This window comes from Agelaius tricolor, unplaced genomic scaffold, assembly GCF_023055355.1.
Source record: "Agelaius tricolor isolate 1412-34295 unplaced genomic scaffold, bAgeTri1.0.p SCAF_14, whole genome shotgun sequence".
In the NCBI taxonomy this organism is placed as follows: domain Eukaryota; kingdom Metazoa; phylum Chordata; class Aves; order Passeriformes; family Icteridae; genus Agelaius; species Agelaius tricolor.
The window spans coordinates 234,078-250,039 of NW_027269274.1; the positions used below are offsets into that span (position 1 = coordinate 234,078).

Consider the following 15,962-nt stretch of genomic DNA (forward strand, 5'->3'; position numbering starts at 1 on the left):
CAGCGGCAGCGACACCGGGAACTGATCTGACTCCACCCACCCCGCACGTGACCGCGGCAGCGTTGCTGGGGCGGGGCCTCACCGCGCAGGCGCCGCCGGGAGGGCGTGCCCTACCGCAGGGCCCGCCCCCGCAGGTGACGCCACCGCGCGCGCCCGCCCCACCTCTCGCGCGACGTCACGCGGCCGGGCCGGGCGGTGGCGGCGCGCGGGGATGGAGCGGCCGCCGCTCGGCCGGTGAGTGACCGACGGACCGCGGGATCGGGAGCGGGATCGGGAACGGGGCGGGAGAACGCCTGGAACCGAGGGACGGGGCGAGGGGACCCCGCCCGACCGGCCCCGCGTGCGCCCATCGCGAGCGCCTCATCCACCCCCAGACCCGCCGCTCGGCCGGGCTGTCTCTCACCGCCCCCGCTCCTGCGGCCGGTTTAGGACTCTCTGTCCGGTCGCGGCCCCGCCGCCCTGCTCGCCCCGTTCCGGGCCGTCGTCCGGGACGCAGGGCCCGGGCTTCGCGGGGCGATGTCCGGCCCGGCGGTGGCGAGTGGCGCCCTCGGCCCCTGCCGTGGCCCCCGCGACCGCCCCGATCCCCGCGGCCCCCACAGCCCCCTGGGCCCTCCCGGGGGCGGCCCCACGCACGTGTGGCCTGTGCCGGAGGTTCGCAAGGCACCGCCTCGGCCCTCGCGTTGGTTTGGGGCGGGCTGAGGCGTGTGTTCGCTTCACTGATTCCTGCTCGCCTTGGCTGTCTTTGATGAGATGGTTAAGACATGAATTATTTCACGGCGAGCTCAGAATTTGCCGGCTTAAAAGCAGATTGTCAGTGACAGGCCTTTAAAGTAAAGAGCTTAAGGGGTAAAGCAGCAGCTTCGAAGCTTTATGAGTGCTAAAATTCACGAGACTTGGAGCTGACACTCTGTTTGTGACTTGTGTGCAGCTGCTGTCACTGGAGACACGGAAGTACCTGGTGTGCATTAGTCACAAATGCGGTGGCCAGCAAAACTCCCATGGTGGGTGGAAGCATTGCTTTCACTAAAAATCTCTATCAATAGGGAAACTTAATGAGGCTTCTTGGTGGGTAGGAGGTGTAAAGGTCTGAACTGAAGGTACAAAGGTCTGAGTCGAAGTCTAGGGGAGGGGGAGGCAGAAGAAGGTAATGTAACTCCCACTGCATCAGTAAACAGTGTCCATCATCCACAAACCTTAAAATCAGGTGTTTCTGCAGGTTGGAAGCCCTTAGTAACAGTCCAGGCTACTGGTGTGGTCACTGAAGTAGTGATGCCTTGACCTGAGCCAGTGTCACTGGGTTCTCCTCAGCCCAGGGAGTAAGTGCTGCTGTCCCTGATGCTCACCACTGACTCTGTCTTACTCAAGATTAACATGTGGCAGGTGACTCCATTTTTGGTCATGATCCTTCTCTTAGGGTAAATTCTTGGTCCATCTGGAAGTGTCTAGAGGCACGGAAGGCCCGGTGAGTAGGTGTACTCACTGGAAGGGCTGTTTCTGTCTTGATCCCGGGGGAGCTCTTCCCTCTCTTGTCTGGGGACAGTGGCGCTCCCCAGCTTGCAGGGTTTGTGCTGCTCAGCAGCTCTGCAGCCACATAGGGTTCTGGCACCAAATGAACAAGTTTGTTGGAGCTTTGTGTACACTGTGTCCAGTTCTGTTGCCTGATAAACCCATCCAGCTGGTCTGGAAGCCATCCAAAGTATGGAAGCAAACTGAAGATGGAGAAAGATCTACTTTGTGTGGAATTTGCTTTAGAAAGAAATTGGAACTTCAGGTTTCCATAAAGTCTGGGGTTTCCCTCCTCCATTTACCACATAAAATTTACCACATTTACCACATTTCTGAGTTTGGTTTTCCAAGCAGTTTTGTGTCATAGTTTGAGCTGTCTCACATCTTATTTAATCACAGCTGAAGTTCCTGTAATTAAAACCTATGTCTAATTCAGATACAAAATAGAAATCATTGGAAGTCTACAGATTTTGTTTCCCTGTGTTTAGAGAGGTGCATTCTGCAGGAAATGGGTTGTATCTAGTGAGTCAGCTCCTCCACTGCTTGGGTGAATGGCCTGTGCCTGACTGTGAGCTAGCAACTGTGGCTGCTCTGGAGTCAGGCAAACCTTGTGTTAGTGTTTTCTCTGGTCTTTCTGAGAATTGTTTTGAACCATTCAAAAAGACTTGGTGTGATAATATCTTGGGCTTGGTTTCTAGGAATTTTTGCTTAGAGCTCTGGAGGAGGAGTCTTCCCTTTCCACTGGCTTCCCCAGCACGTTTACTGGTGTGGCATGTTCTCCTCAGGTGGTTCTGTAGCTGTCTGCCAGTGAGAGCTGGGTTTTGGCACCTGAATTCACCAAGTGCAAGGTGTTTCTCAGGTGAGCTGGCTGGTTGGCTGCCTCTTGATAGACCTGGAGTCTCCTCACCCCTGAAGTAGAGGGGAGAGGGTTTTGCCGTGCCTGTCCCCTAAGGCCTGATAAAGGCTGGTTGCTGTAGCACACTGAATGCTGCTTGGCACAGAGGTTGCGCACTCTCCGTGGGGGATGGAGCTCTTGTGGACTTGAGCTCTCTGGGGCCAGCAACAGGGTGGTCTCTCAACAGAAAGACTTGTAAAAATGGTGTATAGGCAATGAACCTTGTGTGGCCCAGGTGACATCAAGAGGTCCCTTCCAAGGTCAGCAAATCTGTGAACTCGGCACAATGTTTCCTAGAGGATAAACTGACATCCCTAGAAAGAGTGAAGATGGCTGAATGAAATGGAACATGAAGGTGGCAGTCTAGACGTGCATTTTCTGCACTTCTAGAAACTCAGTATTCTGCTGTGATTAAATACTGAAAATACTTAACTCCCCTAAGCAGTTGAGACCCTGGATATTGTTACAGCACAATGAGCTGATTGTTTGGGCTTGAATTTAAGCTCCAAATTCTCAAAATTGTTCTTCCAGCCAAGCTGTTAAGGAAAAAAGAAAGAAGAAAACAATTAATTGTGTAGAGTTAAATATATTTTTGCAAAATGTAATGTCTTCATACTTTCAGAAACATTTAATGGTAATGCAGATCTAGTTGACCCTTTTTATTTATAAACTCATGTACCAAAAATACAAAATGCTTCTATCAAAATAAGATTAAGAACTTTGATTTGGAAGCTAGATCTGACATACCATGTGAAATGCAAACACAGAACAGGAGGTCTCTGCACCAAAAACGTTTACGTTTTATTAACTTAAATCCAGAAGTTTGCCAACACTCTGGAACATTTATGCCAGGCAGGTACCCTCCAAGTATGTACTTTATGTGCATGCTGTGTTGGGGCTTCCATCACACTCTGTGTTGGTCCCCATTTTGGATAGTGGCTTAATTCTTTAGTCTGACACTGGTCACACAGGCACTCCTGTGGCAAAATACTCAGTGAACATCAAGGCATCTGGTGAGCTGGGAAGGTTTGTCTGACTCAGGGCAATCTGTGATGTGATATGGTGTTGCATGCTCTGATATGATCAAACTTTATTTGAATGCTTAGAGGATTTCCCTCCTTGAGATAATTTATTAGGTTAAAGTAGTCACAGTATGAGGTAACTTCAGAGGCTGCTTCTGATTTTAAATATGTCAAAGCTAGCAGAAACCCAGTTTTTCATATGAGTTAATTCTTTTCTCTGAAGGGGACCCTGAATATGTGTGCTGTTTTATTGTTTATCAGGTATTAATGGCGTTTCTTATTATGCTTGTTAATTTTGGCAGGTCTTTCTCCTCTTCAAAGAAGCTTTGTTGCCAAGATTTACTCTGAAAATGACCTACAGTACCTACTGCAGATGCCTGCAAGTGTAGAAGCTGATAAATCATATCATCTTTCCTCCCCTGACTTTCCTGTTTCCTCTGGAATTTATACTTCTAATTTTTTTTAAAGTTAGACGTCTGTTGATGACATTTGGATTACAACTGTGAGCATACCTATGCAAAGAGACAAGCTACCCTGAGCACTTTTGAGGTATGTATGCCTGCTATGACTTAGAACACATGGAAGGGAAGGCCATCTGATTAGGGCAAAGAGAGCTCTAGGTGTACATATTCTAGATTTAGGCTAATGTGCACTCTTTTGCACGGTTTTAGCAGCAGAATATACGTGTACACAGTGAGGCTGTAGGAGCACCAGAATACCCAGCTGGCCTTGTATGGAGGGTGACCTTGGTTGAACCTACTGTGGGAGTACTCAAAAGATTGTATTTAGAAAAGCTGTATCCACTGCTCACCCATTCAGTTCCTAAATACCACCATGGTCTGCAGAAATTTTCTTCTTCAAAACGTATGTGTCATTGAAATGCGCCTGGGAGGCCATGGTGGTTGCTCTATTTGCTTAGGTAAAGCACTCACGTGAAGTTACAGAGTATTTGCCCTGAATTTGCAAGCATCTGGAATGAAGGTTAGGAAAGAAGGATATTTTGCTTGCCTTCCTGTGCACAGGTGCTGGCACAGTGGTCTCTGCTCCCGGAAAGGAGCAGTCTCATTAGACAATATGCCTGTGATGTACAAGACACAAGCAGAGCTGGGTGGGATTTGCCTTGGTGCTGTGCAGGTTTGTCCCACTCAGGTAACAAGAGATGGACAGCCTTGGCTGTTTCCACAGCATAGAAAGTAACCAGTATGCACGGTTTTATTTTCCTTTTCCTAAAGCGTCCTTTGGAGGCTTTTAGCTGTCTATGCATATTCTAAACCTGCAATGAGTAAGCTGGCTAACTGCCTCTGTATGGGCTTAGAAGAGGCTGGTGTGCACTGATAACATCTTTTCCTTCTGTAAACTACTTGGACTCCTTATCCCTTCTGTGATGTAGATGCCAGCGTTCCAGAGCAGTGGCAGTGGCAGTTTTGTCAGTTAATGGTGGGTTACAGTGAAAGGCAGCCAAACACACACCTCTCTGGCTTCCAGAAGAGACATTCATTAGTGGGTTTAGTTTAAAAAGGAAAACTAGTGCTGAAAGTAGCTACCTGACTGAATCATTCATCATGCACAGTTGCCATATAGGATATATTTAGCAGACAACATGCATGCTTTTGTTGATAAGCTCCAGTGATTCAGGCTGAGATGATACTAGAGGGACACAAATCTGACCTACCTCCCTGTCTGGCTTAAAACAGCCTGATAGTGTTCCTGTAACAGGAAGGCAGAATGGGCTGTGTTGCAGTGCAAGTCTGAACTGTGATGGGCAGCGAAGTGCAGTGGTTGGGAAGGGGATCCCTTTCATGCGCTGCGGGAACTCCTCCATCATTCGCCTGCAAGCAGAGCTGAGGCCAGGGATTGGCATCTTGGTGAGATTCTCTGTTATGAGTGGACAGAAGTTGGTGTAGCACACTTTAAATGTGTTTCTCAGTCTGCCTGGACAGTGTTATTTGGCTGTGGCAGTGTGCAAAAGCAGCATTGGGCAGAAAGGAGGAGCATTGTTTGCTGTAAGCTGCTTTCATAGAAGCTGTAGGAACACACTAGGAGTGGTTTGCTGAGTTACCCATTGCTACCTTATTGGTGCTTTATGCAGTGTACCAGGCATGTGGATTCTGCAACCCAACTTGGTGCGAATTTGGTGAATTTCAGTATATTTTGGATTTGTGTGAGCTGATGATGTCCTTAACAAATCCCATAGTGGCCTTCAATACTAAAGCTATTGACTATTATTTTCCTGGAAGCCAGTTGCCATGGTGATTATCCTGAAGGCAAATAAATGTGTTTTTCATGGTTCCCAGTTTTACTAGTTTTGAGCAAAAGGACTGTGGCCTTTTCTGTGATCACTGGAAATGCTGCACCCATAGCACTCCATGTTTGTAAATTCACTGCCCGCTGAACAAGCATTTCATGCTTTAGTGGGTCACAGTCATAAGGGGTAGTGTCACTTGTCTGTGGGAAGCAGTGAGTGTCCTTGCTGTGATCCTGAGGTTGAATAGCAGTTAAAATGGGAGAAATGAACACAGAGCGACTTTGGGTCAGAATCTGTTAAGACTGAGCTTAGCTCATTCAGGCCAGTGATGACTGACTGACTTAGGAAGGCAAAATCTCTATCGGTGAAAGCCAGTCCCTCCTAGGTGCATGGGGCTGTGGTCCTTCCCTGTGGTGGCTTTCAGCTGGGGTAGCCTCTAGCTCTGGTTGCTACTGATTTATATTAAATGCTTTGTGGAGGAAGATATTCTGCATGTGTGAGCCTTTGCATAACAGAAGAACTTGGCTATGCACTGGATACCTGTGAGAAGTTTGACTGCCTGGACTGCAGAGCATCCTGTGGTAAGAGGAGCAGAGAGGGAGGCTGTGTCAGTGGGTGCTTGCTGTTCTGCAGAGCAGTTCCTGTGCTGGCCATGCTTTTGCTGTGGGAGTTAGTTCTCAGCTGGTTTGTTGTGCTGAAAGTTTTGGTTCTGGTTTACTGAAGTGCTTTAAATGCTTCTGGTGTAATCCCAGTCTGTGGGAGAAGTACAGGGTCCAGTACTGTACAATCTCTTTATTAATAATATATTAATAGGGCCAGGTGAAGAATTTTGTAGGTGATGCAAGATGAGACATTAATAGACCTGAGGATAGTACTGCCATTCAGAGGCACCTGGATAGGCCTGAGGAATAGGCAGACAGGAACCTCATGAGGTTCAATGAAGGGAAAGAGGAAGCTCTGCACCTGGGGAGGACCCACTTGGTATAGCTGGTTTTCTGTAACCACCCATGTACTGAAATTCCTATCATGTACCTGTACTGGGAGCCTGACCAGCTGCAAAGCTGCTCTGCAGCTAGCAAACGGGTGTTCTGGCAGAAACCCAAGTTGCACAGCAGCTCTGTAAGGAGCCATTAACTTGTGTCTAGCTTTTGGCTCTGATTATAAGCCCACACCTTCTCAGTGGTAGTTGAAATTCAGCATTATTTCAAATAAGATTGCTCTCTTCTTATGCTGCTTTGAGTAAAGATTTATGGATTTTTTAATGTGGACTTTACCATGAATGTGGGAAGAAACATTATGATTTTGGCTGAGGTTTTAAATGCATGACTACTTGTTTCCCATTGGCAACAAAGTAGTCAAGCCCAATTGCTTTATACCAAATTACTGCCTCTGTGCAGCTGGATGTGGAGGTGGATATTGAAGAGCAGCATATTCGTGAGTGGCTGCTTTGCTGTGCTGTGTTTGTGCAGTTTGTGTGTGTGTGTGTCTAAAATGCATGATAAGATCTAAGAGAAGAAAAGAACCATAGATATGCATCAGTATTTTTATTGCAAAAGTCCAAAAAGTGAGCAAAGCAGGGAATTCACAAGTCTATGTGGTAGCAGTTGATGGATGGTTGACATGGGTCCTGTTCCAAAAGATGCTGCTCTGAGGGGATAGGGAGTTGTGGCTGTGCTGGGCTGGTTCCTTGGCACCTGGAAAGAGGCCTGGCAGCATGTCTGTGTGCTGCAGGGCAGGTGCCCATGGTTCTGCTCACACAGTGTCTGTGAGATACACAGGCCAGGCTGATGCTGTTCCTACTTGTTAGGGTACATAGGAATGCAATTATATTGTTCCTTGTCTTAAGCTCTGCTTGAGTCTACCTGGGACTGGGAGAAGTGGCTGTAATGAATCAAGTCAAAAGCACCTTATGCACGTCTCCTGTTTCTGTTGACAGCTGATAGCAGGTTTTTAACATTGAGAACAGGTAACAAGGTGTGGGTGGGGGTAGTCTTTTACTGATAGGTCCTCCCAGCCTCATACAAGTGCTGACTGAAGGTCTTCAAGCAGTGTTTGATGGGTAACCTGAACATCTTGTTTGTAGTCCTGCAGGGAGGAATGTGCTAATGCTTGATTAGAAAAGGACCCGTAAAAAAACTGGCCCCAGATTAAGGCCACTACTGTTATACTAATACAATTTTTTTAAAGAGTCACACTTAAGTAAAAGCTCCCTAGACTCGCAGTCTTGAAAAAGGATCAGGAAGGAGAGTTTTCTTCTGAAGAGCAGGATGAGGCTGTCAGTGGTTGAGCAGCATCAACAGTCAGAATAGCAATGACTATTGACTTCTGGTCAGAATTTATCTGTTTATCAGATCTGTGTCGCATTTTAAACAATACTGGTAGAAAGAGCTGGTTTTGAGTCATCGGGGGACTATTTTACCTCTATGTGTGAGGTTAGTTCTACTTCTTTCATGAGTCATTGTAAATATACTTTCCAAGGGCTAAAAGCACATGTTAAAATCACACATAGTGTGGGGTGTGGGTTGGCGGTAGATTATATCTTTCTTTACAAGCCTGCTAATTTAACTTGTTTTAACCTCCTTACAACTGCAAGCCTGGAATAAACCTTTCTTTTAGAACTAGAGTTGCTAAATCTTGCCAGCATCTCTCCGGCATTATCACAGGTAATTCTGCTAGGAGGTAAAATGAGAGGCCATCTCTTCTTTTCTTTGTATTACTAGCATGCTTAGACGTCTCTCTTTAATGCCAGAAATAGGTGTAGTATAACCTTTTGTCTTCCCTTGGAAGTGGAATGAAAATACCTGTATTTCCACTTTATGGTTCACTTGTTCCTGACATTTGAGTCAGCTTTGACACACAGAAGGTGGCACTGTCTCTCGGCAGACAGCAGTGAGGAGATAAGAGCAGCTTTGATCTCTCCCCTCCACCCCTTCCTCTCCTGAAAAGATCCTGCCGAAATTCTTGCCATGGCCTAGTACTGTTGCATTTTTCCAGAGACTGAAGAATCAGATCCAGATAATGCAGATGTTAATAGGAGAAGTTAATAGTAGGAGTGCAACTCACCACTAAAATATTTGCTTCAAGGAATTAAATCCATTCTTTTCTTTGTGGAAGACACATTGTTTTGAATATTTGCTTAACACTTCTTCAATCTTTTCCTTTGGGGAGGAAGTTTCTCTGTTTGCAAAATGCAGTATTTGAACTGTAGAAGTGAAATCACTTGTATTCTGATGAGTCCTTGCTGAAGCTCACGTGAGTTCCTGTTTCTGCAGCTGTTATGGCCATAGCATCAGATAGGAGGTTTTTGATAACACCATCTGGGAGTAATTGTGCACCCTGTCTGTCTACTTCATCTCTTTAACCTTATTCCAAAGTTGTTATAACTGAGTCTATGGTCAGATTTGTCCCTCAGTCCTGTCTTCCTTCAAATCAGAGTTATTTTCTTTTGTATTGTTTCATATCACAGCCGTGGAAATACCTGTGCCTACAGAAGCTAAAATTGAATGCCATGCTGTGGTTCTGAAAATGAGCCCCTGGGGACAAAAGAGGTTGGAAATGTCTTAAATTGCCATTTCTGTTGTACTTCTTGTGTTGTTGAAAGGACAGCTTCAGATCTCTGCTTGGACTGTGGCTGGAGATGTCCCTTCAGTGTTCTTCAGTGAAGCCCCGAGTTCAGAGCATGCACTTGGCTGGTTTTTAGAACACGGTAATAGGGATGCAACATTTTTCCCTTTTGCAAAAAGCAGAGGTGTTTTAGAGGAAATGCTGCTGTTTGGCTTAAGTTCAGTTTGGTTTTGAGGAAGAGTGGGTGAAGATGTCAGTTTTCTGAAACAGGCCACTAAATTAAGTGAAAGTGTCAACTGTCAGCCTTCCTGTGGCAGACCACACAGTTTTGAATTGCAGGGTTCCTCTTGAGCCTAGTAAAGCAGGCTGTCTTTGTAATAATTCTTCATCCACTTTGTTTTTCTTCTAAAATCCCTGCAGACTGCACTGTTAGTGTTGTCTCCCAAATTTTAAATATGTTCACGAAAAAAGTAAAGAAAATGTACATGATATATGTAGTTGTCAATGTCAACTAATCAGAAGATTCTAGTTAAATTTTTCTTGAACATTCATTTAGCTTTCTTGAAGCACTGTTTTTATATAATGTGATGGAAAATAGCCTATATGTAGCCTTTTCCAGAAAATAATGTTTTTAAGTGGTTTGAGTAGGTTCCAGTTACATTGCTGTACACTGTTCATAAATGAATCTGAAGCTATCAACAGGAGAAATCACGGAAGTATAACATTAACCTTATAAGAGCAAATACTAAGTTTGGTTCTCTGCTGTAAAAGTGTCACATGACCTTTAGGCAGCTTCTTGATCTTCAATGGGGGGGGGGGTTGCCTGAAAACTAGGGAAATAATAATAAATTCAACATAATGTAGGAGCATTCGAAGGGTGAATTCACAGACTGCTCACACGTTATGGTAATATAAACCTAGAAATACTTTATGTAGCTAAGGAATTCATCAAGGATGAAGTTCTGCTGAGCTGTGGAGCCAGCAGCATTGCCCCACAGTCAGACTCCATGGCACACCAGCTCTAGATGCAGCGGTGCAGTTAAGAAAGGCTTCTGATAAATAAGCAGGTCACCAGCTATAGAAATACAGCTGAAACATTTTGCTTTGGTTTTCACATGAGATTTTGACATATCACAAACACAGAATGATGATGTATTGGTACCTCTGCCTGGTTAGTAATTTTGGAGAAGTCTTGATCTTTACTTTCATAGCTTTGATTCAAACAGTGTAACCACTGAGTTACTGAGTGTTCAGAGAGGGGTGGAAAAGATGTCAGGAGTAGAAAAGATGTCAGTGGCAATCGGTTGTACTCCAAAGCAGCAGAACCATTTCTGAAAACCAGTCACTCAACTTTAGGCCACTTTGAGTTATTATTACTCAAATAAACATGGAAAATTGCCTCATCTTTGGTGATGTTGTCTGTGGTTCTTAGATGTGAACTTCTACTTTGCAGAAGAGCCAGCAGTCTTTATTCTACATTCAGAGCAATGAGCAAGCAATACTTCCTATAGGGAGGGCATCAATAGTGTAAAGGTTGCCCACAAGTGTTATTGAAGGTACTTGATTCTGATGTAGGTGTACTCAGGAAGATGTTTATTAAAAAGAAATTGAAAGGAGAAAGGGATCTGTCACTCACTAAGGTAGTGTTTGGTATATGCTCTGTGAGTGACGTTTATAAGTGAAGTTTTCTCTTATCTACAGAATTAATATTTGAGCTTTCAGGAACATAAACTGTATACCTTAGTTCTGCTGGTCAGCAGTATTAAATATAAAGTTATAGGAGCTGTTTCAACATGATGTGGAGCTGAGAAGAGGCTGATGTTGAAAGATCACCTTCTGGTATGTCTAAGCATGCTGCCCTTGCACATGTGAACCATTAATGGATATAGTAATAGAAATGGTGAACTCTTTTTGGTGTGCCAAAGCATAAAATCTGCTGATGAAACCTTTGAAGTTGCTATTTGTTAATGTGTTTGGAAATGCATGGGAAAAAGTGACTCCCTCCCTCCCCACCACTGCGTCAGAGAGGAGGAGGACATTAGGGGATCTGCTCTCACTCCTTTCTCCTTGTAACATACTCACCTCTAGCAAGCAAGTGCCTGGACTGTGTAGAGCTATTTTAGTCTTGTGAGGATTTTAGGAGAAACATTTCACGTTTTGCATGGGATCACACATAATGCCATTTTTGTCCCTGAATATCTTAAAAATCATGTAACTCATACCTAAAGACACTGCCAGTCTTTTCCTTTAACAGTGCTATCAGCTATACTCCCTTTCTGGTCTTGGCCTGGGGAGGGTCTTTGTGTAATCTATATCTCGTGTTTCTGGCTTTTCTTTCAGACTTCAGTAGAATTCAAAAAAATATTTTCTTGGGTGAATTTTGGAGGAGGAGGATGATGAAGAATTATGTATGTAAAACTGTAGGTATCTTTTCCATTAAAGATAGTATAGAATTGTTTTCTGTTTTCTTTCTGCCTGTATTCTACCATTTACCTAAGGTATTTGTATTTAATTAATTCTTGTATGTCTTCTTCTTCCATTCTGGCCCAAATTCTCCACTCAGACTTTTTCAAAATTGTTCTATTGTAATAGCTAAATATATACATTTCTCTAGATATTGGGTAGTCATGTTACTATCCCGTTTTCTTAAGTCAAATTACTTACTCTGTTACTGGTGTCTTCCTCTTTAAATGTTTTCCAGATGACAGCCCCCTTGAATTTCACACCCATTCTGATTTCTCATGAGTTCTTTTTTGTGATAGAATTAGTTGTTAACGCACCCAGAGCTTTCTCTCCTTATTTGCACTGCTGAGCAATGATGCTTTTAAAATATCTTAATCCTCCTTTGGATATAAATCACTTGCTAGGGTTCCCAATTCCTGTAACAGGTGGCTTTCCAGTGTGTGACTGTTGCTTCTTTAGTCTTTCTTGCTAAACTGTTTGCCTGGATACAAATTCCATTTTGGGATGGGTTTCTGAAAATAATCTGGGATTTCTCAAACTAAGCTGGGCTTTTTCTTAGCAAAAATCGTTTCTATTCTGAAACAACTGAAAAGTGCTTTTCTTTTACCAAATAGGATGAGTGGGAAGCATCTCCTTCCTAAGATCCCTGCTAACTGTGATGACACTCTATAGCGAGCTGTTAAATTGACCTGTTTATGAAATAAAAGGAATGTGAGGATTATCTAGCTAACTGTACTTCAGCATCTTTATTATTAAGGGTTCATGGTGTTCTTATACGGCATAAGAGAAAGGTATTTGAAATACTCTATGAGAAGGCAGAATTTTTCCTCTTTCCTTTCCTTGAAAATAATTTTTCTCCCCCATTTCTGCAGTCCTGTACTGTTTGTTTCTGTAACAAGTACTTCAGCTGCAGATAAGTAATCTCTAAACTGGTTTTCAGTGATAGCTTCAGAGTTCACTTTGTTTACAAAGAACTCTGATTTTGAAGGGAATTAATTAAACTGATTAATTTAAAGTAAACTTTCACTTGAATAAAGTCTAAAATCAGAGGGGCAGAAGTATTTTCAGACTTGTCAAATTTTTTTGAAATGTTCATGTTACAAAATATTTGATAAAGAAAAAAAGAAAAGGGAAAGAGTGGGAAGAATTGTCAAAAAACATCAAAGCCAAGATGATGGCTACGCTTTGTAAGCGCATGGAAGTGAAGGAATTTTGATTAGCCCCACGCAATAGTTTCTCAAAGTTCAGAAGAAAATGGAGCTTCTGAGAGCAAATGGGAGTTTTGGTGGTGTGTCAGTCAGGGCTGTGATTCACATGAGGGACAGTTCAGGTAGTTTTGGTGCTAATGCCTCTTAGTGCCCACCTGTGGGCACTTTGGGACGCAGACTCTGAACTATGGCAGCCAAAAGCAGCTGCTGATCTGCAGGTCCTGTAATGCTGTAGGTCATCCTGTAGTGCTGTAGGTCATGTCTCTGAAGACCTTGCTGACAAAAGCTCTTACAGTTACTATGAATAAAAAATAACATTAAAACTTTAAAAAAAAGTAGACAAATAGTGTGACTGAAGTTCTGTTAGTGACACCTCGTGTGACCAGTACTTCACACATTGTATTAGTTCTCCACTAAGATTGTTTAGAAATGGATTTTCTTCTATAGGAAGATATTTTTCAAAAATGTGTTCATTCTTTTTTTCCAAGTTCCTAAGATTTGCTGTCATCACTTTCTTCATATTCTAGCATCCCACTTCAGTGGATCAGAGTAACCCTTTCTTCCTTTCTCTCTGTCTTGGAGGTGGGAATCCGCTGTGGAGTAAAACAGTCAAAATATCCCTTTAGTGCAGAGTTCTTGGGGTGTTCATCTGAAGAATAGTGTGCTCCCTGTTTTCAAGAGCTGTTTTCAAAGATGATCATTGAGTTAATGATCATCTTTGGAAAATCTGGGTGATCTGGCTGTGTTTCAGACTAGTCCTTGAGGCTGCCTAGAGAAGTGTGGTTACCGTGTCTGGTCTCAGCTTTGCTCTTGTCATCTCCTAGCAAGGACCTGGCCTTTGGGTCTTTTGCAGAAATGGAGAGGCAGGAGCTGCCAGGGGACAGCAGCTGCCTGTGCAATGAGCTGTGGCAGGTGCAAGAGTGTCCAAATGCCCACAGCTTTTACCTCCTGTGAGGTGAACACCAGAGCCAGCTGTTTGACCTGGGCTGGGAGCATGGAGAATGACTAAACAGGAGAAGAAAATAAAATCTACATGGTGCAGGTTGGAGCCCTAGCATCTTCCTCTGCTTTTGGCCTGTGCTGGTGGCCATAAACCCCAACATAAAATGCTCCTTCACAAGAACTTCTTGATTAACTCTGTAAGATTCAGTTTTAACTTCAGTCATATTTTTATCCCTTCAGTTATTTGAAAGAGTTTAAAACAGGACAGCTTCCAGGGGAGCTTGCATTTCAATGGAAAAAAAATTACTAAAAAAAAAAATTAAAAGTTGGAATCATGCTCTTTCTTTGCTGTTTATGTATATCTTTCCTCCAGTTTTCAGTATTGTATCTCATACCAAATTTCTCTTGCAGTTCTGTTCAGTGGAGGGACTGCTGTGGGTCAGCCATGCTAAAGGGCAAATGATGGAGGCAAGTACAAGTTTATCCTTTCACTATTATCTCATGTTGATTTTGCCAGTTTTTCCTTTTGAACTGTTTTGTTTCCCAGGGCTCCTGGGAAATAATTGCACAAATGAAGGGCTGTATTAGAATGTTCTGGGATATAATAATGTCATAACATCTGCTCAGTTGGCTGTATATGTAATTGTGAATTTGTTCCTGATGTAGTGTATTCTTGTACAAATAAGAAATGTATGTTTTTGAACTTTATGGTATAAAGTATTGTTTCCTCCCACTAACAGAATATAAAGGTGGTTGTAAGTAGAGAAAACAAAAGTGACCACAAAAGTTGAATTCTAATGCAAATAAGTGTGCTAAATAATTTTGAAGATTCACAATTCTTCACACTTAGAGTATTCTTTTCCACAGCAGTAGACACTAGAACAAATAAATACTTGTAAGGATCTTCATACCAGATGTGTAATTTGCAAAGCTCATTTCAGGCTCACAACAGACTCATCCTGTGGAAATAGAAGTAGGAGATGACTACAAAGCTCCCATTAGGAACCTCTGAGAGGCTATATAATTTCAGAAATATGTTGCAGAATGGTCATATCTTGTTTGTGAGCTCACTGTGAGCTGGTTTGTTTCAGGTTGGTTTGTAAACTGCCATAGGGTTAATTTAAGCAGGGTAATTTTTTCTTGCAGATAATGCGTGGAATTCCAGTTAGATTTAGGTGGTGTTCTTTAAGACCAGCATCATTGCCAGTGATAATGTGAATAGAGATCCTGGCTGGAGAGTTTACCCATCATCTTAGATAAGAACTGCAGTTCTTCAGTGAGTCCTGACTGAAAATAAATGCTGAGTGAATTAGCTAAAATGAAAAAGGCAGTTATGGGTCAGCTGTCAGGTTTGTATTTTATACGCCAAATAGTTTTTGGGCTCTTGCTTTTTTAGATAGTGAGTTTTGTTCACTGAATCATTTGGTCTGTTGGTTTTTGCGATTTTTTTTGTCCTAAAACATAAATTGAGTGCAGACCTGTAGTCTAACTTTCTGCAAAACCTGTTGCCTGAAGGGGAAAAAAAAAGATTAAGAAAGAGGAAGCTCAAAAGCCAAAGCACACTACTAGACAGAAAGGCACTTTAATTCATTTAAGATAGTGTTAAGTATGTAGGTATGTTGTTGGCACATCTTTTTTTCTTCTGCCACACAATTGCTGCATGAATGTGGGTAAATATATTTTTCTTGGATGTAGTTTATTCCTTTGCATTTAATGTGTTACTGATTAAACTGGCCGGTATATTTACACTCAATGCTTATAGCATCTTCAAAGCACAGAGATAAAATCCTGCATGATTCCAGTGTTCTGCTTTCTGTAAGTACTGAGTTTCTTCTTGCCTCCAACTAATAGCAGTGACACTTGAGAAAAAGAAAGAGAGAGGTAGCTCTTCTGATATTTTTGGATGGCAATTTGGAAAGCATTTTGGAATATCTGTTTAACCCATTGCGTTAGGCTTCAGATGCACAAAATCTAGAGCACTCCAGTTGTAAACTCAATGCATTCTGTTTCTGCAGCTGTTCTAGCATAGAAATGAACACTCTCAAATCCCAAATATGCTGAGTTTCAAATAATTCTTTTCTAAAGCACAGACTGCTTTCTGCCAAGATTGAGGTAGA

General features: G+C 43.1%; 1 protein-coding gene across 7 annotated transcripts in view; it reads left to right on the top strand.

Moving 5' to 3' along the window:
• The first annotated feature begins 103 nt into the window (after nt 1-103).
• Nucleotides 104-15,962, top strand: part of TMCC1 (transmembrane and coiled-coil domain family 1) — a 74,756-nt gene continuing 58,897 nt past the window's right edge. For 3 of the 7 annotated variants that reach the window (XM_071439232.1, XM_071439229.1, XM_071439233.1), the window contains exons 1-3: nt 104-234; nt 3,726-3,972; nt 14,257-14,313. Coding sequence is in view for 2 of the 7 variants with exons in the window: in XM_071439234.1 (XP_071295335.1) it covers nt 11,626-11,652; nt 14,257-14,313 (84 nt within the window). In the remaining 5 variants the exon portion in view is untranslated. Of the gene's footprint in view, nt 235-331; nt 1,002-2,215; nt 2,366-3,725; nt 3,973-11,572; nt 11,653-14,256; nt 14,314-15,962 lie in introns of those variants that run through there. The other 4 variants (XM_071439234.1, XM_071439238.1, XM_071439231.1 and 1 more) reach the window with 4 other exon arrangements.